This window comes from Littorina saxatilis, unplaced genomic scaffold (genome assembly GCF_037325665.1).
Source record: "Littorina saxatilis isolate snail1 unplaced genomic scaffold, US_GU_Lsax_2.0 scaffold_567, whole genome shotgun sequence".
Classification (NCBI taxonomy): Eukaryota; Metazoa; Mollusca; class Gastropoda; order Littorinimorpha; family Littorinidae; genus Littorina; species Littorina saxatilis.
Window position 1 is genome coordinate 38,994 of NW_027129144.1, and position 14,067 is coordinate 53,060.

Below are 14,067 nucleotides of genomic sequence, written 5' to 3' on the forward strand. Positions count from 1 at the left end.
GCATAATACCCCATTATGATGGTGTAATACTTGCAAATTTTTTCAGAAGCTATTACATTAATATTGCTTTTATCCAGACCCACAGCATCTCATTTGTCAGTAAAAGAAACCATTTCAGACATTTAAGCCCAACTGTTCGAAATAAGTGGTAATTATCAAGTACCTCACAGTGGTAGTGATTTTAGGGCAGGGCAAAAGTACCCCACAGATGTAGGTAGACGAGTATGTGTGTGTTGTGTGTGTGTGTGTTGTGTGTGTGTTGTGTGTGGGTGTATGCATGTGCCATGATGTGGGTATGCTCTCTCTCTCTCTCTCTCTCTCTCTCTCTCTCTCTCTCTCTCTCTCTCTCTCTCTCTCTCTCTCTCTCTCTCTCTCTCTCTCTCTCTCTCTCTCACACACACACACCTGTTTGTGCCTTTCAAGCTTTTTACAAAACTGATGTACTCACCATAGCTTTGACTGCAACATAAAGAAAGAACAATTTCTTTAAAAGCCAATTGTTTTGATATCCTATTTTGTGTGCACATTCTTTCTTTTTGTATTGTACGAAGCTACTATTGCTTGTAATAACACAACTACACACTATGTAGAGATGTTTGCTTTAATATGAGTATGGATCATAAGACAATCAGATGCACAGACACAATGACGAACAGACAACCAACCTTGCGGGCACACAGGTAAAAACCTGAAAATGACATACTAGTTTTCTTTTTAAAAGCAAGAAATACAGGGATACTTGATCATCAGATTAGTTCTGTGTTTACAAATTGTTTAAAAGCACTCATACGAGAATGCTGACTTAGAATGAACTTTTTGTTTGTTTTGTGTTAAACAACAGGGATTTAAAGTCTTGTGCATTATATCTGCAGAGTAATACCAGAACTAACGGTAACATAAGATTATTACAAATGCAATCATACATACCCTTCCAAAATGTACACAAAAATTGCAAAGAGAATCCTTTAAAAAAGTAAAATAATATTCTCGAACTATGTAGCGTTTTAGCAAAACATTTGTGGTTTTTTCTCTACATAAACAACAAAATATAGTGTGATTTGTGATTATTGTGTTATTTAATTGCCACATGCTGTCGTCTTTTTACATTTTTAGACTAGAAAAAGGTGCTATGTGATTTTTGAATTCACTAGTTCCACCCTCACCCCCCCCCCCCCCCCCCCACACACACACACACACAGTGTAAGCAGTTCAAAACGTCCAATACATGTCTTCAAACAAAGAGCTTTACCGGTCCGAGTCCTTTTTCACTGCCTATATAATTACTTTGTTTTGCAGGTCACTGTTAATTAAGGTATCTTTTTTACATTTAGTCAAGTTTTGACTACATGTTTTAACATAGAGGGGGAATCGAGGGTCGTGGTGTGTGTGTGTGTGTGTGTGTGTGTGTGTGTGTGTGTGTGTGTGTGTGTGTGTGTGTGTGTGTGTGTGTGTGTGTGTGTGTGTGTGTCTGTCTGTGTGTGCGTGTGTGTGTGTAGAGCGATTCAGAGTAAACTACTAAAACGATCTTTATGACATTTTACATGAGAGTTCCTGGGTATGATATCCCCAGACATTTTGTTTTCATTTTTTGGATAAACGTCTTTGATGACGTCATATCCGGCTTTTTGTAAAAGTTGAGGCCGCACTGTCACACCCTCATTTTTTAATAAAATTGATTGACATTTTGGCCAAGCAATCTTCGACGAAGGCTGGACTTTGGTATTGCATTTCAGCTTGGAGGCTTACAAATTAATTAATGACTTTGGTCATTAAAAATTCAAAAATTGTAGTTAAAATTATTTCAAAAAAAAGATCCAAAATTACGTTCGTCTTATTCTTCATAATTTTCTAATTCCAAAAACATATAAATATGTTATATTGAGATTAAAAACAAGCTCTGAAAATTAAAAATATAAAGAATTTGATTAAAATTAAATTTCAGAAATCGATTTAAAAACAATTTCATCTTATTCCTTGTCGGCTCCTGATTCCAAAAACGGGAACGTCCCACTAGTCCGAGGGTTCACTAGTCCGAGGGTTCACTAGTCCGAGGGTTTACTATAGACGCTCTCTTTTCCAGTTCGTCCCACTAGTCCGAGGGTTCACTAGTCCGAGGGTTCACTAGTCCGAGGGTTTACTATAGACGCTTGATTTTCCAGTTATTATACCGCCCCTTAAAAGGCGGTATATAGGTTTCACTGTGTCTGTCTGTCTGTGTGTGTGTGTGTGTGTGTGTGTGTATATGTGTGTGTGTGTGTGTGTGTGTCTGTCTGTCTGTCTGTCCGCAAATAGATATCCGATGTTTGAGAACCGATTTCAATGAAATTATGTGTGAGGCTGTAGTACAACCCAGGCTCGATCCTCTCCATAATTCAGGTTGGTGGGATAACTAATTGACCCTCACGGGCAAAAGGAAACCCGAGGTGCTATATAATATGACTAAAAACTGTAGGCAGTTCGATCTCGGAATTGTCCAGTCGGGGCGGTATCCTGATAAATTTAATATCCTTTCTTCAGTCAAAATATAAGTAACTAAGTTTCTTAAGCATATAAGAAATAGTGTGGGATTTCTTCAGTCAAAATATAACACACCACATTATCTTTTTGAATGAAAACAACTCAGTGTTTTTATGAGAATATTCTTCGATTTGGTTCCCGCAGCAGTGAAAAACACACGCACGCACGCACACGCACATCCACGCATACATACACACACAAAATAAAAACAAATCAAATTCAATATCCTTTGTTCAAGCGTTTATAGTGAACCCTCGGACTAGTGAACCCTCGGACTAGTGGACCCTCGGACTAGTGGACCCTCGGACTAGTGAACCCTCGGACTAGTGAACCCTCGGACTAGTGAACCCCTCTCGGTTCCTGATTCCCAAAACATATAGATATGATATGTTGGATTAAAAACACGCTCAGAAAGTTAAAGCGAAGAGAGGCACAGAAAAGCGTGCTTTGCAGCACAGCGCAACCACTACCACGCTAAACAGGCTCATCAATTTCACTGTTTTGTACGAGCGGCGGACTACGGTCATTGTGAAAAATGCAGTGCGTTCAGTTTCATTCTGTGAGTTCCACAGCTTGACTAAATGTAGTAATTTCGCCTCACGCAACTTGTTTTTTATTCACATGCAGCTTTCGATAGAGCGGTATTGGTAGATACACTTTGTCAACAAATTATTGAAAATTAGTAAATCACTTGTAGAAACTGTAAAATGAACAGCACAGAGATGTTTCTGGTATAAAATGAAAGAAGTCTGTTTTATGTACCTACACAATCAAATAATATGGCTGTATCTCGTCTCCCCTATTCTCAGTTTGACAATTAGGTCTCAGGTCGACTCTGTTGGGCTAGCTCTCTTAGAACACAACATTAAAGGCCCAGTCTGCCTGAAATGGTTTACAAAACGATTTAAATCTTCTCACGAAAAAAGCAGTTCTAACCCTATGGAACACAGTTGCAATAGCATTTAACAGCAAATGACTAAGTTCGTTCTAATGGATATTTAGCTTGCGTAAACTACACACCAGATTTCGTGGTTTATTTTACCCCTGAGCCATCGTGGGCCCGTGTGATGCACTTTCCTTTTTTTTCACAATTTCGTCGTCAGTTTGTGATTTCAATGCGACTTGCCGTATCTGCAATAGCACGTTATTGTGTGCCTCTGATTCTAAAATGCAGCAAACGACTCCGAGTCACACGAACTTATCGGCGGCGGTTGGCTTCAAAACAGATAGCGCTATGCAGAAAATTCGTCTGCTTGGGCAAACACGACCTTGCCTTTGCCGATTTCCGGGCTCCTTTTTACATTTAGTCAAGTTTTGACTAAATGTTTTAACGTAGAGGGGGGAATCGAGACGAGGGTCGTGGTGTATGTGCGTGTGTCTGTGTGTGTGTGTGTGTGAAGAGCGATTCAGACTAAACTACTGGACCGATCTTTATGAAATTTGACATGAGAGTTCCTGGGTATGAAATCCCCGAACGTTTTTTTCATTTTTTTGATAAATGTCTTTGATGACGTCATATTCGGCTTTTCGTGAAAGTTGAGGCGGCACTGTCACGCTCTCATTTTTCAACCAAATTGGTTGAAATTTTGGTCAAGTAATCTTCGACGAAACCCGGACTTCGGTATTGCATTTCAGCTTGGTGGCTTAAAAATTAATTAATGACTTTGGTCATTAAAAATCTGAAAATTGTAAAAAAAAATAAAAATTTATTTAACGATCCAAATTTACGTTCATCTTATTCTCCATCATTTTCTGATTCCAAAAACATATAAATATGTTATATTTGGATTAAAAACAAGCTCTGAAAATTAAATGTATACAAATTATTATCAAAATTAAATTGTCGAAATCAATTTAAAAACACTTTCATCTTATTCCTTGTCGGTTCCTGATTCCAAAAACATATAGATATGATATGTTTGGATTAAAAACACGCTCAGAAAGTTAAAACAAAGAGAGGTACAGAAAAGCGTGCTATCCTTCTTAGCGTAACTACTACCCCGCTCTTCTTGTCAATTTCACTGCCTTTGCCATGAGCGGTGGACTGACGATGCTACGAGTATACGGTCTTGCTGAAAAATGGCATTGCGTTCAGTTTCATTCTGTGAGTTCGACAGCTACTTGACTAAATGTTGTATTTTCGCCTTACGCGACTTGTTTTTAAACTTTCAAAGCTTCGAGTTGTACTGATCTTGTCTTGATGAAAATAAAACTCTTTTATGATTTAAGAATGTTTGTGTTACAAACTGTCAGTTTATTATTTAGATTTTAAAAGTTAGTTATAACGCCCAAAACGAGGCGTCCGATTGTGGTACTAGACAATCCGGCTGGCCACGCAAAAATAAATTCTTTGAAAAATGCTCGATCTTTACGGAGGGCACCTAGGATGTTCTCAAGCGGTGACTGTTTAAACGAAAGGGTGTTTGTGCTCTGTGTAAAAGCCTGACAGTGTCTGTGACCAGAAACTGATGGTTTACGTGAAGCTGAGTGTGCCTTTAACTAGCGCATTGTTCCAACTACCAGATCTTTACGTATTCACAAAGAAAACACATATAGCATTGTGTATAAAATCGCTTTCAGTAAATTTGACGAAATAGTTGAGTTTTCTTCCGCTCTGACCTTTCTAGTTCAGGTAAGATTATTATCTTGCATACTGCCACACTTGCTAAACATGCTTAATCCACTGGCAATTGATTGCATGTCAGAGCGCAACACATGAGTACTTTAAACCGTGGTCATTTTACAATCTTGGTCACATCCCTCTAATAATTATCGTATCATGCGCGCGTGTTTTCACAAAATCAGCTCAAAATGTATACTTCGTTGTGGAGAAAGATATTATAGGCTATAATTGCAACTTTGTATTTTACAATTGATCCAATTGAAGTTGTCAAAAACACAAGTTTGTTTTAAAATCCCTTTTCACAAAAAGGGCAATAACTGTCGTCTGGTTCGAACAAAGGGAGATAATTAATACATCTAATAGTTGTTGGTTTTTTTCTCAGAAAGAGCAATGATGAAGCTTTATATTGATATACTAAGCCGTGCATTGTCGAAGTTATTAACATATACGACTTGTTTGAAATCAGAGGCAGAACTCTCACTAATTTCTTGACAAACTGTACGTTTTAAAATGTAACAGCGGTCAATAGGACCTTAATTGCCTCAGCCTGATGTAGGCTAAATATCTCTTTTGAATACCATTACAAAAATTAAACATTCGGAAGAAACAATTCGAGTGAACTGATTTTAGACCAATGAAACTACGTGTACGTTTGTGTCTTAAAAAGCATTTTCTTTTTAACAAGCACAGACAATGAAAATATATATTAAACATTCAAATGCAATTCTGTAGTTAGGACCGGACCAACAAATGTTTGGCTAACATTGCAAACAAGTCCGGTTGCTACAGTGCCACCTCAACTTTGTTTTAAATTTGTTTGAAAATCGTGATAGAAATTAGGTCATATTGAGATATTGATATTCAAGTATCGATTGAAGTGTAAAACGTCTGAGGATACGATCTGGAAGAACGAATGTGTACACCATCACGTCCCTCTCGATGTCAAGCCTACCTGAATACATTCCTTCAGAATTGACTGAATGTTATTGTTTATTTAATTAAAGCATGACTGCTAAAATACACAACAGCAAAGTGATGAGTATGAACAAAGAAGACACGACAGGGAAAAGCAGCAACAACTCACCGCTATGGACAGCAGCAGGAGGTCTGTGAGGAGTTGAGGTGAAGGCAGACAGCGATGACACAGGTGACGACTGAAGTGAAGGCAGACAGCGATGACACAGGTGACGACTGAAGTGAAGGCAGACAGCGATGACACAGGTGACGACTGAAGTGAAGGCAGACAGCGATGACACAGGTGACGACTGAAGTGAAGGCAGACAGCGATGACACAGGAGGATATGACGTGTTGCTTCGCTCACAGGATTGAGAGTCTTTATATAGTGTCTGCTTGTTTTGTCACGTGACAATGGATTCCGTTGCGAACTTGAACACCTGAGAACCAGATACTGTTGCCATTTGTGTAATGTTGTGTCATATTATATGTGTGTGTGTGTGTGTGTGTGTGCGTGAGTGTTTGCGTGCGTGTGTGCGTGTGTGTGTGTGTGTGTGTGCTTTTTACAGATTAACAATTAGATAACAGGATACATTTTCCTCTCTCAGTTTCAAAACCATACCCAACAAAAAAGGCCCCATGTACGGCCTACCGGATGCAGTGGCCGCGCCAATCGTGTCACTTGGTCTTTAAATGGCTTCTCAGAACGTCAAGAAAAGAGAAGGCATGAATCAGGCTCGGAGAAAGTGACGTAGTATTATAGTACTGTACACTTGACTATCGGTCAAATCTGAGAGTGAGGATGTCACCACAACAAGCGATGAAAACGCGGTGGAATTATGCGGAATTAAGTTGGAATAGCTGTATTGACAAGATTCCGGAGAAGTGTTTTATTTAAAGTTAATTTAGCATGAAGGCACAAGTTACGGCAGCCGACAAAGAAACGATCATTATAACATGGCACTGTGTCCATAATTCTCTTCCCAGAAAGTTTTCAAAAGAGAAGAAATGAATATAGTTATGTAAAGAAACCCCGCCCTAGTATTGTGTGTCTCGAGGACAGGAAGGCGTTATTGCATGGTGAACAAACTAAACAGGCTGTCATCCAAAGCTTCTCCTTCTTCTTCTTCGGCGTTCCAGGATTTTTGGCCTCAGGTCAGACTTCAAGTTTTGTAGCTTGAATAAAGCTGGTGGTCAGGATCAGGGAGTCTTTGGTGCCCCAGAGTTGCTCCTGCAGTGTGGCACCTTAATTGGGGCCAGTGATCTGTTCTGGCTTCCTGGTGGAGCGGGCAGGTCTGCAGGATATTGAGATAGACTTATTTCCACAACATGTTGTACAATTAGTTTTCACAGACCAGCTTCTCCTAAATTATCATCGTGCGCTGCACTGCAAATAAATATTGGACGTGCTAACCTAATCAACCTCAGTATCCTCGTTCTTCTTCTTCTTGTTATTATTATTATTATTTAAGTTATTGAGACATCCCAGTGCACTAAGGGATTTATAGAGCAAATCGAGAAAATTCATTATTGAACGAAGCGCATAGCGCTGAGTTCAATAATTATTTTCGAGATTTGCTCTATAAATCCCTTAGTGCACTGGGATTGTTTCAATAACGATATTGTCAGTACCGCCAGAGAAAAAAGAAGATTCAAAACGCACATTTTGCAAGGGGCATTTGGATAGGCGTAACTGTGTGGTCAGGTTTGTGTCACTGGATCTACTTTTGTGTGGGCTGTCTCAAGTGTGTCGTGCTTTCGTCACACGCAAACTCTTGTTTTAATTTCTGTTGGTAAATTCCAGTGAAGCGTTAAGCTAAAAAGTGATGACCTTTCACAGAGACCTCATTTAAACTCGGAGAAAGGACTGTACTCTTAATTATTTGCGATTCGAAACCTTCATCGAGCTTCGACAGATCATAGATATCCCTTGACAGATTGACTGTGCAGAGTGTTGCCCCTTGAATTGACTCCGGCCAAGGCCACGGTTAGCAGACTCGGATTTTCAAAGTAAATGTGGTATGTTTCTTCTGTTGTATCTTCACTCATCGGGGAGACTGGTACTATTATATATGAACCGTAAGAATGCTGTGAACCCTACACGTAGTATGTCCCCATCGTTTGCTTGTTCACATTTCCACAACATGTTAATTTGCTGCGAGGTTTATGTCGTCTGCTAGGCCGGGCGGCTAGGGCAAGCGAACCACGGCACTGCACTGCAGTCTCATTTCAAAAACAACAATTGCTCGTCTGCACGCATAAGGCAGGCTGGTAATAAGTTTTATACATGGTAAGAACGTTCTTAACCCTACACGTTTTCGATTCCGATTGTTGTTGCCTTGAAATAATAATTCGGAAACCATTCATTTACTGAACTGATGCAGTCGTATTTCAGTGCTACGTGTCTATATCCAAATGCTGATCTAGTTCAGTGGTACGTTATCGGAATAACACTTGTGTTTTCTGTTAGCTGCTGGGAATTGTATACTAACTCATCATTCGGCATAATTATGAGAAGATTCTTCGCAAGTCGAAACTGAAAAATAGACACAGCGGGTTCTATTTTTAGATAGTGGCAACTGTGGCACAGGCACATGCAATCTGTCAGAAAAAAACCACTTCTGCTTTAATTGAGAAGCAGGAATTAATTTTATAGTATTTTGGTATTGTGGAGAATATAAGCTACATGTCATTAATTAATTCTGAGGATGAGAGCACAGTCTCGCTTAGGCAAAGGGCGGAAGAATACGCTCTGTGGAAAAGTTAGCGCACTCCAAGAGTGCGCTAACAGATTTAAGCGCATCGCCATTAGCCAATCAACTGGTTCACATCAGTCATGTGACACCAGTACTTACTGACAATTATTATTATTATTATTATTATTATTATTATTATTATTATTATTATTATTATTATTATTTTCATATTTTTTAAGTTATTGAGACATCACAATGCGCTAAGAACTGTATGGAGCAAATCCAGAACATGAACTAATAAACGAAGCGCGTAGCACTCAGTTCAATAATTATTTTCAAGATTTGCTCTATAAATCTCTTATCGCACTGTGATTGTTTCAATAACGACATTGTCAGTAACGAAAATAAGAACGTTTGACAAGGCACATATTTCTTTGATCGTATGGGTAAATTGTGGACAGGTCGAGTTTTGTGTGTGTGTGGGCTTTGTACATTTCGGGAGTATTGATGATCGCCGACCATGCATTTTACGATTTGATCACCCTCTGCGCCTTTTTATCGATTAGCAACTAACAGTATGAGTTACAGTTATGCGAAAGTTACCCCTGAGCATACAGTTTCACTTTAGTTTTCAGTTAGCCACCATAAAGACCATCCCCTCCTCATCGTGGTATGGTGGTGAAACAGAACCAAGCTATGCCGTCGGAAGAAAATCGCTGAAATTTCACTGTCCCTAAAACGTGGGGGTGATTTTTCATTGTGAGAAGTATACCGGTAGGGTTCTCCCTTGGCGGACAGGTTGGTTGCTGGCAAACGGGGCTCTGGTGAAGACGGAGGTGTGCTGGACAGTACCGGTGTGACGGCACAGAGGCCCAAGGACACAAGCGGTCATTTCAGCAACCTCCAAACGGGTAGACTGGACTCGAAAACCATGGTAGGTAACCAGTCCAGGAGATGGAAAACTCCGAAAGAGAACCACGGGAAGACCAAGCTCAACAGCCCAGGAAGGCAATTGGTCCAGGGGAGGGACCCCTGATCAACGTCCTAGGCCGAAGTCGGAGATGCGGGACCCCCTGGGTGCCAAAAAGCTCTGCATCACGCAAATCACAAAATGAAAAAAAAAATTATGGAGTTAGTTATTGGTAAAAAAAAAAACCATGTACCAGAATATACGCTCCCAAAAAATGAACGACCCCCAAGCATCTGAGTGACGTCCCCTGATGTCAAATGACTCGAAGTGACACGTTGGTTCCCTCATTCGCAAACAAATAAAGTTGGCAGATCTGGGAGGTTGGTGCTATGATTACATGGTAAGAATGTTTTGAAGCCTTTGCGTGTTCTGTTTACATCGTAGTTGTCTTGAAATATGCGAAAACCGTTCATTTTATTGCTGAACTGACGCTCAGTGTCGTCTGCAACAAGTACAGTACGAGTAGGACAGTCTATCAAATCTGTCGATATCAAAACCAGGAACTCCTATGTGAAGTTTCATGAAGATAGATCCATTCGTTTTCTCGGAATCGTTCTACACGCACACACATACATGCACACACATACACACACACACACACACACACACACACACACACACACATACACACACACACACTCACACACACACACACACACACACACACACACACACACATACACCACGACCCTCATCTCGATTCCCACTTCCTCGCTGTGACATAGGGCGTTAGAATACGCTCTTTGGAAAAGTTAGCGCACTCCAAGAGTGCTTCTAACCCTAACCCTAACTCCAAGAGTGCGCTAACGGTTTTAAGCACCTTGCCATTAGCCAATCATCTGTTTTACTGTTTTATGTGTAAAGTATCATACCAGACATCAAGGTAATCTCACCAATATGTCTACTTCAAATTAAACCAGTTTGATCTTCATTAATCAAATGATCGAGGCAAACATTTCTTCGTTTTATTTGCAATGTATGATAAACCTATTTTATACACTACATTTAGCAGCGACATGGGTGGCCAGTTTTTTTGTAATTCCTTATTTTCACCCTCTTTTGGAATGCAGGTAAAAAGTTAAAAAACACCTTCCTTTCGTGTCACGGCGAGTTTTCCACCTCTCTATCCTGTATTCAACGATCTTACAGCAAATGTTCCAATTCATTTCCAAAAAATCTTAAAACCTCCGCCAAAACCATTTGTCCTTAGACTGTTACCGTTTTTCATATCTTTTTAATACACCGAAACCTGTTTAATTCCCTCATTTATTTCATCAACGTACTTTTCATCCCTCAATGAGCAGGCATTACATTTCCAAAATGTTTTCCGACTGGTTTGCATCCAGTTTGTGTGTGTGTGTGTTTGTGTGTGTGTGTGTTTGTGTGTGTGTGTTTGTGTGTGTGTGTGTGTGTTTGTGTGTGTGTGTGTTTGTGTGTGTGTGTGTTTGTGTGTGTGTGTGTGTGTGTGTGTGTGTTTGTTGTTTGTTGTATGAGTGCGTGCAGGCGGGCGGCCGTGTGTGTGTCCGTGTGTCTTTGTCTCTGTGTATGTCGTTTTGAGTGCGAGAAAGCGAACTTTTGAAAAATAGTGACAGTTTAGGAAAGCGATCTACGTATGTACTAGTGACAATAAGCGTCCTTTACGGCACTGCGAAGCAGACCTGCGCATCTACACGACTTTGTTTCTCAGTTTGTTTATGTGTTCGTGTGTGGATGTGTGTGGGTGTGTTTGGGTGGATGAGTGTGTATATGTACGTATTAAGGGAGGAGGGGGGAGTAGGACGTATGCGTTTGGCTACAGAGTACCTACATGGCTACCAACGAGTCCCTTTGCTAACAGTTCATAATTCGGACACACACTAACAAGAAAAAACGCACATGATTTTGTTCTTCTAGTTATATAGCATGTTCGTGTAGAACAGACACTTTGCCACAAATAGCACCTTGTTTTCAAAGAAATGATAACCTCGATTCCGTTCGAAGAAGCTTTTCCCAAACACCTGTTTAACAATATCTAAGTGATCTATGTTCATTCTTGTGATTATGTTATGCGTTGGCGAATAATTGTAATTAAATGATCTTGTTGAGCGATGAATGTCCTCCACAATCTTTACCTGGCTGAAAAAATGCATTTTTACGAGGTTTCTAGCGTGTCAAAGTGGCAGATTTGCCTGCAATAACGACCTCGCTTGATCCCTACTCTAAATAATACGATTGATGAAAAGGTAAAAACAAGTAAACGATTAAGTACCAGGGCTGAATCAGGTATAGGGGGAGGGGGGGGGGCAAAAATGAGGTAGGGGTCCATGCGCCTCCGAGGCTTCTAATGGGATACAGATGATGCCTGTTTGGGGTCAGGGGGGCAAAATGAGAAGTACCTCAGCCAGCAAATGGTGGGGAGGGGGGGGGGGTGGGGGCGAGACCTGTACCGGAACCCCTAACCTTTGTACATATTGCTAAGGGCCTAAGTGTTTGTGTGTATGATTGTAGTGCAATTGAGAGAAAACTACTGGACAGATCTTCGTGAAACTGTGCACACCCTTCTCCCTCATTCAAACACACGGATCAGAAGTCCACTGCTACTGGGCTCCCAAATGATGTTTTCGTCATTTTTATCAGTCAAGATATGAGGGTGGGGTTGGGGCGGGGATATTTGTGGATGGAGTAAGCTGTGTTCAATTTTTTTTATGATTTGAGCTTACATTTTTGCGTAATAACGTGTTTACAACTAAATGAGTGATACTTTTATATGTATGCCCTCGACAAACCTCGATAATTTTCTGAGCACATTGATAAGAAACGTATTATGATCAAGTGATACTCTCCATTCATTTATCTACACAATGTAATGTTTTATTTATCATTTGTAAAGCTAAATATGTCAGGATCACGTTAAGAATCACAGTGTTTTCGCAAAATCATATTTGACCACCCCCAATAAAAACATTGTTAAAGAAAATTTAATAAGGCGACCCCCTTTTTTATTTGCACAGATGTGTTTCTATTGCTGATATAGAAACCTGTGCACAAAATGTGTAATGGATCTGAGTTGGGGGTCCTGATTTGGCCTATATGGTCCGCTGGACCCAAAGAGCAATACCTATAAACTAACTAACTATCTGAGCTGGGATTTGAATACACTAAGAACCCCTTAAGGACATGCTTAATTGACCCCCCGCGGGTTAGGGGGAAGAATTTACCCGATGCTCCCCAGCATGTCGTAAGAGGCGACTAACGGATTCTGTTTCTCCTTTTACCCTTGTTAAGTGTTTCTTGTGTAGAATATAGTCAATGTTTGTAAAGATTTTAGTCAAGCAGTATGTAAGAAATGTTAAGTCCTTTGTACTGGAAACTTGCATTCTCCCAGTAAGGTAATATATTGCACTACGTTGCAAGCCCCTGGAGCAATTTTTTGATTAGTGCTTTTGTGAACAAGAAACAATTAACAAGTGGCTCTCTCCCATCTCCCCCCTTTCCCCGTCGCGATATAACCTTCGTGGTTGAAAACGACGTTAAACACCAAATAAAGAAAGAAAGAAAGAAAGGCTTGAGGGAAGGTCCTGTTTACACGTAAATCTTACTTCGTAGCACGAGAATATTCTTTGTGCAATTGGCATTTAATTAGTTTTGCACTCGGATCAATTAACCACTTCTTTTACCCCCCCTCAGGTTTCTTTCAGGACCGACTTTGCAGGATATGTCAGCTCAAATCAGTTACGGAGAATGTGAGGGTTAATTTTGGGCAAGCTGTGCGGTAAGGAATGCGGACAGCCCGGTGTCCAATGAGAGCTACTGCAGAGCTAATGCTTTTGGTTCGTGTGCAGACCCCGGTAGACATACACATGTTATGTTTAAATGGTGTCGTTTGGACCCTAGTTTATGGAAAATGAAAGACCTCAAAGCTAACTTTATTCTTGTTTGTGCTACATGCGTTTTTGTATACCGAGCAAGAAAAAACAGAAACAAAACAAATAACGTAAGAACTGTCAACATTAACGAAAACTTTGGAAGCAAAACTGAGCCCAAAGCAATTTAAGAGGTAGAAAGTGAGAGGTTTTGAAGTTGATATGAGTGGTCACACACACACACACACACACACACACACACACACACACACACACAAAAACACACACCTTCCCAACCCCAAGCAAAACACTCAAGGACATTCTTGCATAGTTTGAAGATTACATGGACACGAACATAGACTGGGTGGCCGAGTGGTAACGCACTTGCGCTCGGAAGCGAGAGGTTGCGAGTTCGACCCTGGGTCAGGGCGTTAGCAATTTTCTCCCTCCTTTCCTGGTTTAAA

At 40.4% G+C, this 14,067-nt stretch overlaps 2 protein-coding genes across 2 annotated transcripts in view; both read right to left on the minus strand.

Moving 5' to 3' along the window:
* Positions 1-9,683, minus strand: part of LOC138957431 (neuralized-like protein 4) — a 43,029-nt gene extending 33,346 nt beyond the window's left edge. The window contains exons 1-2 of the mRNA XM_070328549.1: positions 9,564-9,683; positions 6,225-6,452 (exon numbers count right to left, since the gene is read on the minus strand). Coding sequence (XP_070184650.1) covers positions 6,225-6,452; positions 9,564-9,683 — 348 coding nt within the window. The remainder of the gene's footprint in view (positions 1-6,224; positions 6,453-9,563) is intronic.
* A 144-nt stretch (positions 9,684-9,827) lies between these two features.
* LOC138957430 (myosin heavy chain, embryonic smooth muscle isoform-like) overlaps positions 9,828-14,067 on the minus strand; it is a 15,122-nt gene continuing 10,882 nt past the window's right edge. Inside the window, exon 6 of the mRNA XM_070328548.1 lies at positions 9,828-9,881. Within this exon, the coding sequence (XP_070184649.1) occupies positions 9,828-9,881 (54 nt within the window). The remainder of the gene's footprint in view (positions 9,882-14,067) is intronic.